At 36.1% G+C, this 21757-nt stretch overlaps 1 protein-coding gene across 1 annotated transcript in view; it reads right to left on the bottom strand.

Moving 5' to 3' along the window:
- LOC109089494 (prosaposin-like) overlaps window positions 1-21757 on the bottom strand; it is a 141915-nt gene that overhangs the window by 84232 nt on the left and 35926 nt on the right. The window contains exon 5 of the mRNA XM_042746020.1: window positions 12912-12955. Within this exon, the coding sequence (XP_042601954.1) occupies window positions 12912-12955 (44 nt within the window). The remainder of the gene's footprint in view (window positions 1-12911; window positions 12956-21757) is intronic.

The raw sequence follows: 21757 nt of genomic DNA, 5'->3' as shown, positions 1-21757 counted from the left end.
TTATTAGACATTGTAATTAAGGAAACAAGAGCAGATACAGGGAGAGTTCCTAAATTGATAATATCTATAGCTGGCAGGAATATGCTTCGAAACTAAAAGCAGTGATTGCCAAGGCAGGGAGACATGTGACGAATGCCTCAGAGAATGGTGGTATACAGGTTGCCGCTATTTCTCCTGGGGACCTGGAGGAAGTTGAGAATGAGTGGGGCGAGTATGTGAAACTGCGTCCAAAATTACCCCGCTATAGTGAAATAAATAAGGAAAAGGGAGTTGTTGTTCCCACCGCCCCTATGGCTCCGATATCCATTCCTTTGCCTGGGCAGGCAATGCCAGGACATCAGGAATCGACAGCGGCTGGTCAAGTGGGGGTTTATCGATCTATGGGTGTGTGAGATTTGACTAGTATTGTAAATACACTGCCACTCATGAAATCTAACAGTACCAATTCTGATTTCTGGGATCGTTTGTGGGTAATGGCAAGAGCCAACCGCCTAGCAGTGAAAGATCTGTATTAAATTTGTGAGCAAGTCTGCCCATCTACATAAACGGGACAAATTGTTAATCTCACCCCTCCTTTACAGCCACCAGCGAATGCAGATGATTACGCAACTCAGTACAGAGTGCTGCGTACCAAAGTACAGCGTAAAATAGGAAATGGAATTCAGACTTTCACTAATGTGACAATGATTAGGCAGGGTCCTAATGAACCTTTTGTTGATTACACGGAGCAATTCACAAAGGCACTGAAAGAATTTGTGGCAGCACGTGGGGGTCCATGATCCACACTGCGCAGTCAAATATGAATGCTAAATTTACACAGTTTCGTTCTTCTCTGCCAACAATAATTGACTGGTCTTCTTTTGTTGCATGGGGGACACGGGCTCAAGACATCATGGAACAACAGAAGAAGGGACTGGTTGCTGCAGTTGGTCAGCCCTCTGCTCCAGCATTTCACTGTTATCATTGCCAGCGCGATGGTCACTACGCAAACAGGTGATCGAGATTTCAGAAAGCCCAGTTCCTCTTCAGCAACAGCAGGCACCGAAACCACTTCCTCGAGCTCATGCTGAAAATAACCCTGGTGCAGAGTGCTGACATGGAGGCTCAGCTAAAACAACTCATGCAGCAGGTTGAAAAGCTGACAAGAGCTCTTGAGAATACAGACTGACAGATAGTGGCCTCCATTTTATATGAACACGAAGACCCTTGTCCATTTTTACTTGCTAACCTAGGAGGCCAGGATAGCTACATTCTTGTGGGCACGGGGGTCTGTGTCTCAGTAACTGATATTAATTTGCCTTTAACAAACAAACAAATGCATCTTCAAGGTATATCTGGTCGCAGTATTTCTCTAAGCCTCTGTTGATTCCTCTAATAATATATCCATTTGAACAGCCACTTTTGGTGCAATTCTGGGTTGGAGAAAGCCAAGTTGGCACGGTAATGGGAATGGACATATTGAGTAAATTGGGAGCAGATGTTTTGCTGACTAGGGGTCAATTAATTAGTCAGTGTCTACCAATTCCCATACCAGGGTTCAATAAAACTGGAATTCCTAAATTAAGCCTTGGAGCTATCACAGTTAATGAAAAGAAGTCTACTGATTCCTCAGTGATACAATATTTTTCTGAGAAATTTCCAAATTTGTGGTCAACTTCTAAACTTGATGTTGGTCTTTGCAGGATTAAACCTTTGAATGTTTCAGGTCCTATACATCCTCCAGTATTTCAGTATCCTCTTCGGAGAGAAGCAGAGAGAGCTGCACAGGAAATTGTGAACCAGCTTCAGGAATCAGGGATTTTGGTAAGGTGTACTTCCCCAACTAACTCACCTTTGTGGCCTGTGAAAAATCCAGATGGTAGCTATAAGTTAACTATAGACTGCACCACATTGAATGCTGTGACTCCTAAAATAACTATTGTTGCTGATCCAGCAACCATTCTTAATGACATTTCTCCAAACCATCTCTATTTTAGCGCAGTAGATATAACCAATGGCTTTTGGTCTTGTCCTATCAGAGAGGAAGATCAATACAGATTTGCCTTTCAATATTGTGACAACATTCTTCTCACATCTCAAGATAAAGCACAACACTTGAGTGTATTCACTCGGTTGTTGAAAACACTCCAAGAGGCGGGTTTCCTCTTGAACAAACGAAAAGCCCAATTGTTTCAATCGGAAGTTAAATTTTTAGGTCAAAGTATAGGTTGTGAGGGAAAGAGACCTCTTTCAGACCGGGTCATAGCCATTACTCAATTGAATAAACCAACCACAGTTACTGGTTTAAGATCATTAATGGGGCTATTCGATTTTAAATGGATGTATATCCCAGATTTTTCTGATTTGGCTAAACCTCTAACAGAGGCTCTTAAATGAGGCCTTCCGGGGGCTTCCCCTTTGGAGTGGACAGCAGACATGGCTGAGTCTTTTACTCTCCTCAAATCCGCATTAGCCTCCTCTCCTGCTTTACATCACCCCGACATGACAAAGGCATTCCATGTATGGACACATGTTGGCCCAAGTGCTTATAACTGTGTGCTGGGACAATGTAAAGGTGACAAAAGTTATGGCATTGTTGGATATTATTCAACTTTGATTCCCTCTTCCATGAAAGGACAGATGCCATGTTTGATGGCCTTGGACTGTGCTGAGTGGGCGTTGAAGGTCACTGAGCCCATTGTCGGTTATAATCAGATGATCCTTCACTCTCCACATTGTTTCCTATGCCTGCTCTCAGAGACAAAAATAAAGTCGATTTCAAATCAACAACATGCAAAATGGGAAACTGCTCTCATGAACCCTCAACTCACTGTTGTTGCAGACAACCGGACAAATACTGCCTCCCTAATGGAGAATGAGGGGAGTGCACATGACTGCGCTGAGGTTATTATCTGTGACAAGGGACATTTTGTCAGAGATGAACCGTTTTCAGATTCTCTGGACATGTTTGTGGATGGCAGCAGCTTCTACGAGGGTGACGCGCTATACGGGCTGGGCGGTAGTGGAGGGGAAGATGGGCGAGGTCTTGGCTGAGGGGTCGCTTCGGGGAGGAAGTGCTCAGATAGCTGAACTGCATGCTTTAAAAGCTGCCTTAAATCTGGCTCTTAACCTAACTGAAGTGAAAATAGCTAAACTAATGTAAATATTTTTAATGATAGTGCATACAGCTACCATGTAGTTAAGAGTTATGGCCCTGTTTGGAAACGTCGTGGTTATTTGACCACAGCGGGTACGCCAATAAGTCATCAAACCTTGATTAAAGAAATTCTTAACACGTGAGAAAATTCCAACAAACAGTGTCGCGGTATGTAAAGTCACAGGTCACAGTACATTCAATGATTGGTTGGCAAAAGGAAACTCTCTAGCTGATAAGGCTGCGAGAGAAGCTGCAAAGGGTGTGGCACTTGAGGGAGTAGCTGTTATTTTCCCAGTTCATCCTGATTGCACGGGTTCAGAAACTTTATCTAAATTGTACACGACTGAGGATCGTGAAATGTGTTAAAAAATTAGGAGCTACCTTAACTGAGGAAGGGGTTTATGCTCTGAATGACAAAGTCATTCCGCCTAGCGGATATCAAACTGAACTAATTGATCTGTACCACAGTATTGCACACCGAGGGGTTCAGGAAAACATATGCTATGTTACAACAAACATGGTTTTGGTTAGAGATGTTACAACCTGTGAAGGATGGACTGTCCAGATGTATCCACTGTTTGCAAAGGAAGCCACAATTTGGAAAAGGTAAAATCCCAATTGGCCACAGTCCTCGCCCGCAAGGACCATTCACACATTTACAATTGGATTTTATTTCGTTACCTTCTGATCATGGGTACAAATGTATTATTCCTCATTTGTAAATTTTCCAGATGCTCTGAGAGGGTATGTTGGATTTTCAATCCCTCTCATTGCACCATGGATCGGAAATTATAGATTTTCATAAAATAGGGGTATCTTTACTGGGATTTAGGTTATATGCAATGTCTGTATTTGGTATCTGTGAGGTGACTGAGGGTCTGACCTATGTCAGGAATGCAATAACAGTGATTATTCATTTAGCCCAGCTTTCAGAGAATAATACATATATACGTTTATTGCAGTGAGTTTATTTTACGATATAACAAATTGACCAAAATTCATCATAGTTGTATAAGACACATACATTTTTTTTTTTTTTAAAGTCAAATTTCTTTCTAAAAGGTCTTTGGGTTTTAACTGTGCATTCCCCTACAGCTCTGTTTTTGCGCTCAGGTCCTTCAGGATAACTGAAAGACACTTTGCAGGAATATCTTAAAGTACTCACGTGCGCATTGAAGAATGCCCATTTCAGTGCCCTCAGTGCTCAACATGCTGGAGATCTTAAAAAGGCTGCATTCAATCTAAAGGTTACAAATCATGTACAAGTGGGGGACGAAGTGATGATCCAGAAAATAGGGAACTTAGGACCAATGTCCTCCAGGTATGAGGGTCCTTATTCGGTGTTGTTGACCACTCCAACATCTCTTCTTGTTGAAATCGAGCCAGGCTTGACTCGATGGATGCATCTTGCACAAGTGAAGCCTCTGTTGCCGCTTGCTGATACTAACCCTCCCTCTAATGTGATTTATTCCAACAGGTGGTGCGGCACTTTATATCCAAGGAATAAACAATGACTAATTGTTTCCTCTCTTTAGGTTTACAACAATGAGTCCACCCTGACCTATTGTGTTTAAAAAAAAAAAAAAAAGAAAAAAAAAAGAAACATAAAAACATTCCTTTTCCTAATATGTATTGGTATTAACATGTTTAGTTTGTCTGTCTCGTTATGTGTGTGTTTTTGTTGTGTTTTTATCCAAATATTTCTGCTTCTACTATTCTATATCTCTAATAGGTATGAGTGCATGCTGTCACAGAAATATTCTGCGTATATTTACCACACACGACTGGTTCTAAGGGTGACCCTTTGATGTGACTTCTGCAACAGTGCAGCTCATTGAACGATCCGGGAGTGGTTGCTGTGCTCGTTGCGGGACAGCACTGTTTCATCCTAAGAACTGGACGCATCATCATCACATCACTCGTTAACTCTACGTCATCTGAGAGACTTTTGCAAAAATCTAACAGCTGAGATATATATACATTTTTATATATATATATATATATGTATATGTGACCAATCACGGAAAGTAGGGACACAAGACGGTTCTGGGGCATTTTGAGTTATTCACATATTCTGAAAGTGTAGCCTCAAAGCTTTTCAATGATGTGTAACACATGGAAATCTGATAATATTTGGAGAAGTTATGGCCATTTGAAGGTAGGCACTCAAAAAAGCTCAAAAGGCAGAAAATTGCCTCTAAGATTGTGCAGTTCTCATCTGTTCTCACCTGCTGGGAGTGACAATAGGGCTCATTTACATCTCATTTAGATAAGCCATTCCCCCTGTAAAGCTGCATGGTTGCATAACAACGACAGACGCAACGGGAAAAATCGGACCGCATACTATTAATAATAAAGGATAATGTGCATTGTAAATGTCAGTAATTTATCTTTTTTGACTTTTATAAAAATGATTTATAGGCTGAAATATGTGAGTTTTATCTTTTTATAAAACCTTTTTTGTCAAAACTCTATTTGAACTTGTGCATTGTAGATAACGTTGCAAGACACTCCTTTAAAATCTGGCCATCATTTTTAATTTTTAACACAAAACGACAAACTTTGATGTTTATGGAAACTCACCCCATAAGAAACAGAAAAGTATTCTTGCAGATCTCGTTGCCTCCAATGGGGGTTCGGGCACACTTTCTCTTTGTCAGGGTCTTCTTTGTGGATGTAACCATCTCCGAAGTTTGCACTGTGTGTCTGTTTGCCTCTAAATGTCCAATAATTCGCATGTCCTGCCACTCTTTTTCCGCAGCTAAAAAATCCAGCCATATGCTGTACATAATGTCTGGAGAAAGCTTCTGGCTACAGGACTGTCTCCCATGCAGAGAGTTCTCTTTTCTCCTCGTGTAGCATTTACAGTCAAAGTTATGGATTTTCCCAATTTCTCTGTCTTTATCCCCATCAAATGTTACTATCGATATAGCCTCTGATATCTTACGGTCCAACTCGTCTGACGCCAGTCCGATACATTCTTCCTCGTCTTCATCTTCGCTCAGTTGTAGATTAGGGATATTATTCAGTCTTATTATGCTGCTTTCAACGTCGCTCAGATCGTCTTCAGAATCAGTGAGCGTTTGTTCATAAGCATCCGGCTTGTCGAAGAAGTACTTCAAAACGTTTTCGCCGGCCAGAGCGCTGCATAATAATTAGCCACGCCTTCCCTTGGAGGGCGGGGGCAATAACAAAAGAAACAAAAGCCGGCTTATCCAGTATGGAAATACACACAGACAATGACACGCCCCTACTGCGTGCTAGAATCTCCGAAAAACAAGCCGATTTCAACCTCAAAATGTACGCTTTTAAATATACCAATACTGCTATCTCAAACACGGAGAGGCTTCTTCGTGATCTCAACTAACAGATTCTGCAAAAAAACTAAAATCACCAATTAAAAAAAATGCGCTTCTTTCTCATTTTGCTCGAAAGTTGTGCTGCCGACTTGTGTCACTGGTTTCCGTGATGGGTCACATATATTTACAAATTCCTACATTAAGATGCCTTACAAGATTCTTGATCAAAGATATTCTTATTCTCCCATTTATACCAGTAGTGATGAGGAAATCTTTACCTTGCAGGTGAAGGGTAAGGAAAGGTATGAGATGTTGAAAATGATCAACGAAAGTTTGGAAATTAACGACATGGTACCCCTGTATGATAAGGACAAATACCTTCAACAACTACCTCCCAAGGGCAAGAAGACAAAGAACGATGATAGAGTTTAGAGTTGGAAAAGATGGTAGGCTGTAGTAAGTCCTCGACCCAGCAAAAGTCCAGGGGACGCCAGGGGTCGAATTCTTTTTAGTGATTCTCGTCTGGCCATCCTGGTGAAGATCTTTGTTAATTTTAAGGGAGCTGGGGTTAAAGAGGTATTTACAGTACTATCTATCTGAAATTGTTTTATTGATTTTCTATATTTTCATGTATGTATCATGTATTTTTCTTTTGAATTACTCTGTATTTTTGTTTTGATTTAAGGAAAAGGTGGTGGCGAGTCTTTTGATAAGACTCGAGTGGGGGATTGGTGTGTGGAGATTCAAAGAAATCCATGTGGTGACAGGGATTCTGAGAAGAAGTCCACGTATTCAAATTAATTCCACGTGTTGAGAGAGATTCTGAGAAGTCCAAATATCCAAGATGCCACGTATTCAAAATGTGTTCTACTCATAATGATAAGTTTCATTTAAAATGTTAAAATTAATATTCCATGGTAATGATATATCTCATATATATAAATACGTTTCATTTATATATTCAAAGATGTTTTTGGTACACTTTGTGGTATATTTCATATGTAATTTCAAAGTATTTCTAACTGTGTAGTCAGCTGGGTCTGCTTTGCATAAGGAGTTAAACTGCACGTATTGTTCTTTTGTGCCAATATCTCTGAGAACTATCAGCATGATATTTTGAATCTAAAAAGAGGAAGAGGTCCAAAGTCGAGACACTGACTAGATTATTTTTAAAGGTCATGTGTTATTAATTATATAAAACTTGTGTCTGGAAGTATATAACAGGGGTTTTCAAACTGTGGGTCGCAGAATGGAGCAAGGTGGGTCCCACAGTCACTTGGCTGCAGCTAAATTTTCGTTTAAAAGACACACAAACTCACACAGTTCAGTCTAGGGCTGCACGATATAGCCTACCAACATTAATTACGAATTGCGATATCCTTAGTGTGATTTTCGAATTGCAATTAAGTCCGCGATTTAAAACATGCGTTGCATGTTTTGAAGCATGGGCCTGCACGAGTTGTAATTACAGTGAGGGTCTCAGAGCAACGTCATTATTAAAAGGTTCAATCGGTCCGCATTATTAATGAGAAAAAACTCGCTCACTTCAATGAGCTGTATTCTGCATGAGATTACATACACCAGAAAATTCAAATGTTATGGAAATGGTTTCAGGTAGGCTATGTTCATTCATTTCTATCGTCTGTTTGAACTGCACTGTTTTCGTTCGGGAAACGGTCTGTAAAAAGCATTTCACATGTACGGGGTGAGCAGGGCATAAACGCAGGGTTAATTGTAACACTAAAAGATTTAAACATTTCCACATAAAATTTACAAAATTTTGCAATATTTCCTTGACATATCATCTTTATATAGAGAAAAAAATGTGCCAAAGTTCAAAAATCTTTTGAAGATATTGCTGACCATTTATTTAACCATTGCAAAAGCAAATTTCTGACTGAAGTAAATTTGTCATCTCGTTTTTAGTGTTTATTTAAAATGAGACACATCTGTTTATTATTTTTTACCTATTTCACAATTATTTTAATCTCCAAACTGTTTTAGTTAGTTCTGCTTTACTTCTTATGCTTTCCTAAAAAAGTGTTGGATTGTGCGTCGCTCTCCCTTACACACGGAAGGACCATGAATGCATTTTCTGTGCTGAACCCCGCGATGAGTTCAACAACACGCAGCGCAGATAACAGTTCACTGGAGTGAGCCTGTTTCACGTTTTTATGGACGCTTCATATTTTAACATCTGTAAACGAAGAAATTAAAACTTATTATAGGGATATTATAGGGAAATTTTACAGTTGTACACTAAAATAAAAGGATTATTTTTCTAAAATACTTATTTTCTGTCATATCAAACTTTTAATTAAGATTAGGCTTAAAATAATGTCTTTTTTTTGTTTCAAATATTTTGGTGGGTCGTGAAATAGATTATACTTGTCTAGGTGGGTCGTGGAATGGAAAAGTTTGGGAACCCCTGGTATATAAAATAGAAATACGCACTCTGCAAATTAGGATAGGATTGACTCTGGTCTCTCTATCTTTTCTTCAGCTCTCACTTCCTTTTTTTCCTTGGCTTCAATCGAAAACTCTTAGACTCAGACTTAGAACTCTTACAGGTTTTTATTCAAATTCAGATACTTTGATATTTTGATACTTTAATATTTTAATACTTTGGTACTTTTGACTTAAACAAATGACTGTTTAGGTTTTACTTACAATTTTACTAATGGTTTGATTAATACTAGATGGGAGCAATCCATCATAAATGGACTGAGATTAAAAATGTACTAACATTGGATTTACATTTTCTATATTTGAAGATTGTTATTAATATCAAGAATTTTGTTTCCAAGTTATGATTTGTGGTTTCTGTTCTCTATATTCTTTTTAATAAATGTACATATTATTACACCTTGACCATCTGACTTGGATTCGATTTTGCATCACTAATCATTTAGGCTTATTTGAAAACTACATGATATGTGTGCTGGAGCAGGGTTAGAACTAAACTCTGCACGGCTACGGCCCTCCAGGAACTGAGTTTGACACCCCTGGGATAGGCCTATTAGGCTACGTCTACATTAATCTGGATACATTTGAAAACGGCCTTTTCGTTTTAAAACGCTCTCCGTCCACGCGTTTTCAAGCGTTTTCCAAAAGTGTCTCATCCACACAGAAACATCAGAAAAAGTTAAGTTCGCTTTCTGCGCATGTGTAAAGCCTCAAAAAAGCTCACTGCAGATTATACACACTCACCATTCACTGACGCGTCCAGGTTGCACACACTAACGATTGTACGTCTGATCTATAACGCAACTCGCGATCGCGAGTAAATTTGCTTTCATCTTTGCAGAACTGTGATATGAAGAGTGTACAAAGTAACACATCTATAGCAATTGTGATATAGCACATAATGTGCACAATACCAGTATAAACACGGATATCTATTGGTGCAATATGCGTCTCATGACTAAACTTGCGTCATCATTTTCAAAAGCCTCCGTTTTCACAGTCCACACTACAACGCGAAAGCGTCATTTTCAAATTTATCCACTTTGGAGAGCGTTTTTAAAAAGCTCTGTTTTCCTTCACTAAAAACGCCATCTCAGTGTGGACGGGAGGCCAAAACGGAGAGAAAAAGATGCGTTTTCAAACGAAAACGTATTAGTGTGGACATGGCCTTAATCTCAGACTAGTTGTTTTTAATTAAAGGAATCAGTTATTTAGAATAATAAGACATTTGGGCTGTTACCAGGCAAATCATTATCAACAAACTCATCTTTTCAATGCAGAGGAAATCCAGAAGCTTCATCGGAAGTGGCATTTAGATGTATTTACACACTGCTTAGTGCAGGACAAGAATGCATTTAACCTGCAGTTACAAATGCATGAATAATGATTTGATATACAAGACATAAAATGTTGAATACTCATTTGAAATTATAAGAATTTAATTATAAAAAAAAAATCACAAGATACTTTAAATGTGAAATTAAAATGGCCAGTATGTGTCAGCAAGTCACTGTTAATAAGTGAGTCATTGCAATTGAACCGAATCATTTAAACGGTTGATTCATTCAGGAACGAAACACTAGGTGCGTTCGACTTGAAGCACGGCTACAGGCGGTGATCAACGAGAGTAGCCCCTTGCAGTTGGGGGCGGAGTTGAAAACAGACAAGTCAAGCCGGACACTTTCTGCTCCCGTTAGTGACACTCACGTGGTGTTTGCATACTTTATCACAGATGAAGTAAATTAAATGCAATATTTGTCAAATACACAGACGTTTTAGAAACAATTTCATGAGCAAGAGAAACAGTTTTTACATACTGCTTAATACAGCGTGATTTTTTCAAGAATAAAGTTCAACATAATCATATACTATTTAAATACTAATAAAGTGGGTGTATATATGCTTTTATCAGTGTTGTATGATAAACGTTACTCAATACAACAGTGCGACTACAGTAAAAAAGCTTTTACCATTTTAAAAATACAGATTTGTGGCCATTATTGGAACATAAAAGGTTAGAATAAACCCGAAACACACGTGATTGTTGTCATTCGGTGAATCTGGCCAATCGTGAAGCAGCTGTGTCGTCATCAGCGCTCATGCAGTCACTCTGGAGAAACTGCGGCCGCTGAGTCAGCCAGCTGCTCTCGACATGCTCTCGCGATACTTTGATGCCACACGTGACAGTCATGTGTCGTTGGCGCCGCCTCAAGTCGGACAAAATTTCTAACTGGCATGTACTGCTTCAAGTCAGATTCCGATCGGTTTGCGCAGCGCTTCATGAAGTCGAATGCACCTACTGTCATGTTGCTCAGAGACGCAAAACTGTGCTTTGGTGGCTGTGTTTGGAATTAATTTTTGTTGTAGAAATATATACATATATATATATGTATATATGTGTGTGTGTGTGTGTGTGTGTGTGTAATCATGATGATTTTTGGAGGAAAAGATGGCATTCTTTGTGTGATTTTGATTTATGAAATGACTATATGACTATATGAAATGACTATATGAAATGATATAAATATATAGTGCGTTCTTTCACTGTGTGATTCAGTATATATATATATATATATATATATATATATATATATATACTGAACCACACAGTGAAAGAACGCACTATAAATGCGTGCGCACATCATTAAAACAACAATTATGATATTATCGCAGACGATATATATCGCACACTCCGCACCACTTTGGCTAATTTGTGCAAACCTCTTGCTAAAATGTCAAAGCTTCATTTTAACCAACAATGCAACGATGCAATTATTTAGCTTACATCTACATGCTTGCAAAGGGTTGATGTCTTGTCGAGATTTTATAAGCTGCTAGTTTGGTCTCCCTAAGCAAGCACAGCTTACACTGCATAATAGAGCTTAAATATGGCCAGGGGTTCACTTCATTTCCTTTGAGTTCAACTTCAGAATATGATGGGGTTTCGTTTTCAGTGGTGTCTGCAACACTAATGCCTGTTTTGTCCGTCTGCATCTTTCTTGTGATTTTAGCGCCAGTTTGCCCTCCTGCCCATTATTTACTGACGTAGTTTCCAGGGAGCTAATTTTTTACTCAGTAATGTGTTTTCAAATGTAGCGAAGTACAATACTTCAAACAAAATATACTTAAGTAAAAGTAAAATTACAGATTTTAAAAATTACTTTAAAAAGTAGAAGTACACAAAAAAGCTACTCAATTACAGTAACGCGAGTAAATGTAATTCGTTACTTTCCACCTCTGCATTTAGGCTACTGCATTTCGCTGCCTTGTACCTTACATGTGCAATGACAATAAAGTTGAATCTAATCTAATTTACAAAACAAAATGTAATTTCAGTCAGTTTACAAACTGTCCCTTTGTGCCACCTGGCAGTAGTAAGTTAACTTCTAGTTAACGCTGTGGCCCTCCAGTGGCGGTAATAGTCATTTCTTGTCTGTATAAGGAATAATGTGTGAGCTTTACATTGCAGGACCTTCACAGCTATTGTGCAATGCAAGAAATAAAGTTAGTAGCCACTTGTAAACAATAAAGACAAATGATCAGAAACAGCTAACAAACATAATTACATCTATTTAAATAAGTAAATAAGACCTTTGGTAAATCTAAAAAAAAATGCCCTAGTTTAGTTTGTTCAATTTGCCTTTTTTTTTTTCATGACAAAACATCAATAAGAGTAATATCTTCAAAAAGTAGTTGACCCAAAAGTGAAAACTGGTCATTTGTTAAAAGAAAATGACAAATTAAAAAACAATTAAATATAAATATATCAATTAATTTAGACACAGTGTATGCCAGTAGTTATTAACATAAAATATATATATATATATATATATATATATATATATATATATATATATATATATATATATATATATATATATATATAATCAGGTAGTTGTAGCATTCTCAGTTTATGTACAGTGCAAACTTAGAACTTATCAACAGAATATTTATTCATCCGCATTTTACTGTACATGCAAGTTGTAGATTTTCAAACATTGGCCACTCACCATGGAAAGGTTTTCCGGCTGAAGGTCTGCACTTCTTGGCCATCCTATGGAGAAGCCAGAGCATGTAAAGTATTTACATAATTAATATGTTATTGTATGAAAAAAAAAAAAAAAAGAAATGATGCAGCTGGGCAAACTGCATGATGTTTTAATCAGAGCACTGGTGTGAGAAGTGCTCCTGCCCTGCAGTCAACGTACCACAAACCTCTGTATTCAACTGATGAGCTGCTAAAATGTTTTACAGTATTTTGATGAGGAAGTAGCTAGTTTAATAACCAGCCAGATATAGGTAGGTCTATTTGCATAGGAACCCTTGCATGACATAAAAAACCCTTACCATTCATTGGCTATTGTTATAAAGCTATGCTTGGTATGATAGTCATAGGTTATGGACTTTATTGTATTTTTTACCTTGTATTATTCAGGGCACCATTAACAGGGGAGGGGCTTTTTTTTGGAAGCAATTGGTCATTTTATTTTAAGGAAACACTTCAGTTTCCCCCAAAATAAAATTTTGACCCGTGCTGGCAAAATGTGCAAAGTCTAATTTTAAACTACATGCAAAAGAAGTGTAAAATGTCAGTTTTGATCAAATTTTGACCACAAAAGGTTTTCACAAAAAATTAGTTCATTAAGCTCTCTTCTAGCAATCTGAATGCTCCAAATAGTAATTAAACATCGAAAATCTTTGTATGTTTTCTGAGAAGAGTACCTATTCCTCTGCTCACTTCTGGACGACTGCTGCTGCTTTTCACCACAAGTTGTAGGTCAATTATTGTTGAAATATGTTACCATATGTTGTCAGTACTATTAAATATGTTGTCAATACTATTAAAATAAGATAAAAAAGTAATGGTATTTAGGAGATGATAGTTTTTGCATAATTACTATATTGGGCTTTATTAAAGTTTATGAAAAAAGAATGAATGTTTATGCATTTTTTATTTATGCACATAAATGAAACATTTTCAAGTCTTTGAAAAGATCTTGAAGTATGTATTTGCTATCCTGTGGTGCCATCGTGTGGAAAACATTAGCATTGTGGCCTTCATTTCTGAACAACATTATGAAAGGGGCCAATATTTTTTGATTGATGACAAATATATAATGATTAGTTTACTGATAATATATCCACATTAAAATCTAATTTACAGGTTCTGTATCTTATTTCATGCTTTAAGAGTTTAATTTTCAACTTACATTTTTAAGCAGTGATGAATGATTACTATGCGAGTTGCTAAATTTGTTTTTGTTTTTACAATTATAATACATAAAATATATAATGATGAAAAAAGTACATTACAACAGTTATTGTTTTCATAATATTTACTATTGACAATTGTTATTTTGTATTGTAATGAAGAAGGTTTTTATGACAACAAAAATGGTCATTACTAAAAATCAAACACTAATTTAATTCATAGTTTATTTTTCTATAGGTTAAGCACCTTTTCGTAAATATGGCTGATTTCAAATGTTTTTTTTTTTTTTAGGATTTACATTTAAAAAAAATTAGCCTACTTCAAACAGTTTAAGCAGCTTGAACAAAACCTGTTCATATTTATTATAGACCACTGTAACTGTCTATAATCTAAAAAACAAATTTATTATGAAAATAAAAGTGTGTACACCAGTTAAATTGGACGAAAAAGAAATTGCTAACAATAGTTTAATAGTGCATGTTTTAGGTTTATAAGTGTTTAGATGCAGAAATGGACAAATCAAATGTAAAATAACATGTAATCGAATTAATATAGATTAATTCTTGTTAGAGCAAAAAAATAAATAAATAAATAAATACATTTTTATAGATTAAAATTGAAGACAGAAAGCAGCTGGTAAATGCAGTCACTTTATTATTCAAATCCAGTATCATGATCCACTTCAGATTTATTTCTCAACAATTTATGTTCACGTGGTTGTTTTCGTTTATATTCGCCAATCTATTATGTATTTTGAAATAATCTTGTACGTGATCACCGTCCTCTGGAGCTCGAGAGATCGATGTTATTCTGCCCTTAGACAGTCTCTCGCTGTCAAATAGTCTTTCATTTTCTCACTTTAACAGCTCACAAACACCTGAATTTAGCTCTTGTTGTGTTGTAATGGGTGCATTGTGTGCATTCGCGGTAATATTTTATTTTAAAAAGCTCTTAACTATAAAAATGCTTTTATTGGGAGCTCGTTGTGAGACTGCACGCGCTGATGCAGCGGTGATTTCTCTCTGGTCTTTCTCACTGTTCTCTGCCCAGACATCAATTATTAATGAGATCTGACCCGGTAATAATAACATATGTTGGTTCAGCTTGTCAGTGTGAATGAAATGTGTATTTATCTATCCGTTCTCACGCTGAAAATCCAGGCATCACCGTGTTCTGGAGCACAGAGCAATCAATGTGATGTTCAGCCCATCTCACAGGCACTTATAAACACACAATTTTATCTCTTTAATATGTTCTTCTAATTGTTTTGTGTTAATTCGCCACAGTGTTTTAATGTAAAAGGCTGTAATTTCTGTATGTAGACTTTTTTCCCTTCAAGTGTTAAGTCTCGCGCTGTCAGATAGACTGCTGCAAATCTTTCATTTTCACACTTTAACAGCTCACAAACATCTGAATTTAGCTCTTGGTGTGTTCTAATGGGTGGATTGTGTGCATTTGATGTAATATTTTATTTTTAAAAGGTCTTAAACAAGAATAAATTCATTTGTTGTGAGCTCGTTGTGAGACTGCACGCGCTGATGCAGCGGTGATTTCTCTCTCGTCTTTCTCACTGTTCTCTGGCCAGACATCAATTATTAATGAACCCTGACCCGGTAATAATAAGATATGTTGGTTTAGTTTGTTAGTGTGAATTAAATTTATGTATTTATTTGTATTTTTAACCGATTTAAAAGTGAAACTAAGCGAGACTCCTCCCTCTCAGTCCGGGAATTGCTCCTGTAGAGGCGCAATTTCTCTCAGACAATGAAAGTCTCAGCACACATACACTCCTCACACAGAGAGCACTGGCAGAGTGACGGAGTGAGATCAGATGTCTGACAGTTTTTTTTTTTGTTTTTTTATTCATACAATGTTGTAAAGTCATGAAACTATGCATATTTCCTCAGAATGACTTGTCCTCTGTATGAAAAAAGGTTTGGAAGTGTTTGCAAGCTGCAGTTTAAAAATACAAGACAATTAATGTTTCCCTTTTTACTGTTATTTCAAAAAATCACTACGGCAAAACCGTTCGAGCTATCCAAAATCCATTCGCAATTTAAGTACCTCAATGTTTTGGCATCATGTAGACAAAGTTTGGTGTGTATAGTGTACCTCTCCTCTGAGCAGTATGCATTAATTTCACAGCTATATTTTTCCAAAAATCCATATTCAAATCAAAATATCCTACTTCCTGTTGGTCGTAACCAATGACTGTATATTAGAAAGTTGTCCGTCTTGATAAGAACAATTTATGTACCGCGTTTGGTGTTTGTAGCTAAAAATAAACCCCAAAGTTTTTACAAAAGGTGGCGCTATAGAGTGCCTCCTCCACGCCCTTTTATGAGCTTTTGCTAGTGTCTATCTATCATTATTACTGATTTATGTGTTGAGTTTCATGAAAATCTAATCATGTTATCTGCCTCAAAATCACCAGAAAAAATATTCAAGTTTGACATGTTGCCACGGCAACAATATTTTAGATATCAATATCCCCTCAACAGTTTTATAAGGGCCATGTTTTGACATTATTCTGATGAAGTTTGAAGCAAATTGAGCAAAAATAAGATGCTGAAGTCAAAGCATTTAGAAAATGGCATACATCCTGCTGCCAGTTGGTGGCGCTATAACTTTGACTCCTAATAGTCACATCAATGCGATTGACATCATACAACAAACAAACTGATGAAGTTTAATTAAAATCAGAAAATGTATGTGGATGTTATTAGACACTTCCTGTTTCTCATTTCTCGCCATAATTTCAATGCCTCGCCACGAGCAAACCGTTCAAGATATCAAAAATCCCCTGGCAATTTTTCATAATAATAAAAAATAATCCTAAGGAAAACATATATAATATATACATAATACATAATGTAGCTGCAAGCAGCGATGGCGGGCCCGAGCCGTCAGCGCAAAAGCCACCCCGGTGGCATCAGGAAAACTGTGCCCAGCAGACACATACACAGTAACCCTCTAGCACAGGGGTGTCCAACCGTGTTAATGGAGATCGACTGTCCTGCAAAGTTTTGCTCCAACCCTAATCAAACACACCTGAAGCAAATAATTAATGCCTTCAGGATCGCTTGAAAATTAAAGGTAGGTGTCACTGATTAGAGTTGGAGCTGAAATTTGCAGGACAGTCGATCGCCAGGAACAGGATTGGGCACTTCTGTTCAGTTTGGAGCTAAGGGATACAGCAATGAAAGGGTTAATCCGAATCATCAAAAGAGAGAGAGAGAGAGAGAGAGAGAGAGAGAGAGAGACACAGAACACAATAAATAAAACTTTGGTAACACTTTCAATAAGGTTTCAGTTATTAACATAAATTATATTAATTTAGATGAACAATAATTGTATGGCATTTATTAATGTGAGTATCTCTCTCTCTCTCTCAAACACACACACACACACACACACACACACACACACACACACACACACACAAAGAACAATATATATTGAATTCTTAAAACACTTTTCAATAAGGTTTTAGTTTTTTTTAACATTATATAAGTTAACATGAACATCATTTATATAGCATTTATGAATCTTAGTTAATATAATGTTCAAAATGGATTACTACATTAATTAAAATGTATAATGTACATCAGTTACTGTGCCATGAATTAACATAAACAATTTTCTACTAACACAAATAAATGCAGTAAAAAAATGTTGTTCATACTTAGCTTGTACTAATGTTAATGACTATATTATTTAACTATATTAGTTAACATGAACAATAATTATATAGCATTTATTAATGTTAATTAAAGCTTAGTTAAAAATATTTTAATACATTATTTATTAATACTTTTTTATTTAAAGTTTTATTTTAAGATTAGTTTTATGTACTGTGAATTACCATGAATATGAATATTTTATTAAAAAATATAAAAAAGATTAATAAATGATCCGAAAAATAGATTCATAGGTTCATTGTTAGTTCATGTTAGTTAATGCATTAACTAATGTAAACCAAAAAGAGCTTATTATAAATTGTTTCCAACACTTTTCATGCTCTTTAACCATTTTTAAAAATCCTTTTAATGATCAATAAACAATTGTGAAATAATTATATAAATCTATATTACCAGTAAAATTCATATTAACTTTTTAAAATACCTATTATTTTTATTTTAAAGATCTTTATAAATTATTTAAATGCTCTATAAACATTTCTACAATAATTATTTAAAAGAATACTGAGAGTACAGTGCATTTCTATCCATTATTTTTCATTCGTTCATACACAGAGAATTAGTAATCTTATGTCTCCATCAGGTGGTCATTCTTGGTATTACAGTCCTCAACTTTCTCTAATTTTGTGATCGTTTTAATTTTCTGCTGGCCCATGAGTGTGACAAAGTTATGAAACTTACTGTGTTTCCTTAGATTGACGACTTCTACATATGTAAAAAATTATGAAGAGGTAGAATAAAGAATTGAAATGATATAGGAAAATAACTGATGTATTTTTTTAATGTTATTTTAATAAATCACTATGGCCACACTGTTAAAGGTATCCTAAACCCGTTCGCAATTTAACATCTTCAGTATATTGGCATCATGTTGACAAAGTTTGGTGAGAACTACTTGTTTCTTTTTGGAGGAGTATGAATTAATTTGCAGGCTGATTTTTCAAAAATTCACATTAAGAATTAAAATAGCCGACTTCCTGTTGGTCGTAGCTAATGACTGTAAATTAGAAAGTTGTCTGGCTTGATAAGAAAAATATATATACCGAGTTTGGTGTCTGTAGCTAAAACTAAGCCCCCAACTTTTGACAAAAGGTGGCGCTATAGAGTGCCTCCTCCCCGCCCTTTTATGAGCTTTTGCCATTATCTATTTATCATTAATACTGATATGTGTTTTGAGTTTCATGAAATTCGGAGCATGTTATCTGCTTCAAAATCAACAGAAAAGACTGTTCAAGTTTGACACATTGCCATGGGAACAATATTATAGATATTAATATCCCCTCAATAGTTTTGTATCGGCCATGTTTTGACATTATTCTGATGAAGTTTGAAGCAAATCGAGTAAAAATAAGATGCTGAATTCAAAGCATTTTTAAAATAACACACTTCCTGCTGCCAGTTGGTTGCGCTATAACTTTGGCTCCTAATAGTCACATCTATGTGATCGGCATCATACAACGAACAAACTCCTGAAGTTTGATCAAAATCAGAAAATGTATGTGGATGTTATAGACACTTCCTGTTTCTCATTTCTCGCCATAACTTCATCGTCTCGCCACGGACAAACCGTTCAAGATATCAAAAATCCCCTGCAAGTCTGCATCCCCAATGTCTTGAGATCAAGTTCACTGAGTTTCAAGGCAAACAGTTGAAAGTCCTCAGAGGAGTATATCAAATTGCAGAGCATGCTTTTTTAAACAGCCCTGTTTTTGAGTATGTTAAGGCCCCCCAAAACCCCTGGAAGGTTTAGGAAAAAAATTAAATAAATATAGCTGCAATCAGCAATGGCGGGCCCGAGCTGTCAGCGCAAAAGCCACCCCGGTGGCATCAAGAAAACTGTGCCCAGCGGACACATACACAATAACCCTCTAGCACAGGGGTGTCCAACTCTGTTAATGGCGATCGACTGTCCTGCAAAGTTTAGCTCCAACCCTAATCAAACACACCTGAAGCAACTAATTAATGTCTTCAGGATTGCTTGAAAATTAAAGGTAGGTGTGACTGATTAGAGTTGGAGCTGAACTTTGCAGGACAATCGATCGCCAGGAACAGGATTGGGGACTTCTGTTCAGTTTGGAGCTAAGGGATACAGCAATGAAAGGGTTAATCCAAACCATCAAGAGACACGCACAACACAACATATAAAACTTTGGTAACACTTTCAATAAGGTTTCAGTTATTAACATTAATTATATTAATTGACATAAACAATAATTGTCTAGGGGTGGGCGATATGACCAAAACCTTATATCATGATATGAGAAATTTTATATCACGATAACAACATATATCTTGATATATTTATTTTCTCTTTTAATAAGGTTTATGATTTTAAGATTTGATACCATAGAATTTTCATAATCCTTGACACCAATGTCAATATCAAACTAATACAAGAAAATAATAATAATAAAAAAATAAATAAAAAATCAAGCTCACTGGAGATACAAAAACAGTCAGTGATGAAATAAGAACAAGAAACTAATTACAAGCAATAGGACAAAAACTACAATAAATAAGAAATACATTCACTAAGTTATATCCATATATATATATAAAGTTATGTACATCTATCTATTTATCTATGCATGCATACATACATATATATATATATATATATATATATATATATATATATATATATATAAACTGTATATACGAATAATAATTAGCATTATTTGTTCTGTATTTTCTTCTTATTCTAGTTACAAAAGTGATTTATTCAAGAGCAGTGAGAGATTTTCATGAATGGCAGACAGGACGAATATTGGACAGCTTCCCCTTTAAGACCGAACTCTAGATCCGTTACATATGCGCTTTCTCTCGCAACTGTTTACAATCATTTAAAACCTAAATGACTGTATTTATGAGGATACTTGCATTTGGACGCATATAAGTGTTTATGCAATCGTTCAAAGCCAATAAAGCGGCCAAAATGCCCAGAAGCTCTATTAGCAGCTGATGCGCAGCTCACGCACTCCTCTCACACAGAAACAGAGACAGCGCACGCATATAGCTCTGTTTTTGTGTTTCAACGGCCTAAAATCAGTAGTTAATACATTTAAAAATATATGTTTTTAATATTTTTATTTTTATGTTTGAGCTTATATATCTCAATTATCATAACAGTCTGAGTAATTCTGATTCTTGAACAGTAAACTTTGAAGTGTCAGCTTTGTGAACATATGTTGATTATGTATCTAGTCAGAAAGATTCATGAGCAGAAAGGTATGTCATTTCTGTCTCTATGCCAAAAATGGGGGTATACTGGTACGGAGTATAAAAAACGCTTAAAAAACGTAAAGTGCTTAAAAACGCATGCAAACATTAAGTTTTCATAACCATGCGCACAGCAACGTGACGTGAGCATGCATGCTGTTATTCACGTGTCTGCCTGCATACCCGTGTAATGCATGTGACTGATAATGCAAATAATGAAAACGTATTGCCGTAAACAATGTATTTTGCGGCACCACGAAATAAACGATAGAGCACAATATGAATCGATAGACTTTTAATTTCAACCATCCGATATATATCATCATATCGCCCAGCCCTAGCATTTAATAATGTGAGTCTCTCTCTCTCTCTCTCTCTCTCTCTCTCTCTCTCACTCACTCACTCTCTCTCAAACACACACACACACACACAAAGAACAATATATATATACAATTCTTGTAACACTTTTCAATAAGGTTTTAGTTTTTAACATTATATATGTTAACATGTACAACATTTATATAGAATTTATGAATCTAAGTTAATATTATGTTCAAAATGGATTAACTATATATTATAATTAATAATGTAGTAATGTACATCAGTTATTGTTCCATGAATTAACATAAACAATTTTTTATTAACACAAATAAATGCAGTAAAAAATGTTGTTCATACTTAGCTTGTAATAATGTTAAAGACTATATTATTTAACTATATTAGT

This window comes from Cyprinus carpio, chromosome B19 (genome assembly GCF_018340385.1).
Source record: "Cyprinus carpio isolate SPL01 chromosome B19, ASM1834038v1, whole genome shotgun sequence".
Lineage (NCBI taxonomy): Eukaryota > Metazoa > Chordata > Actinopteri > Cypriniformes > Cyprinidae > Cyprinus > Cyprinus carpio.
Note: the sequence above shows the minus strand (reverse complement) of the source record. Positions and strands in the feature narration are given on the sequence as shown.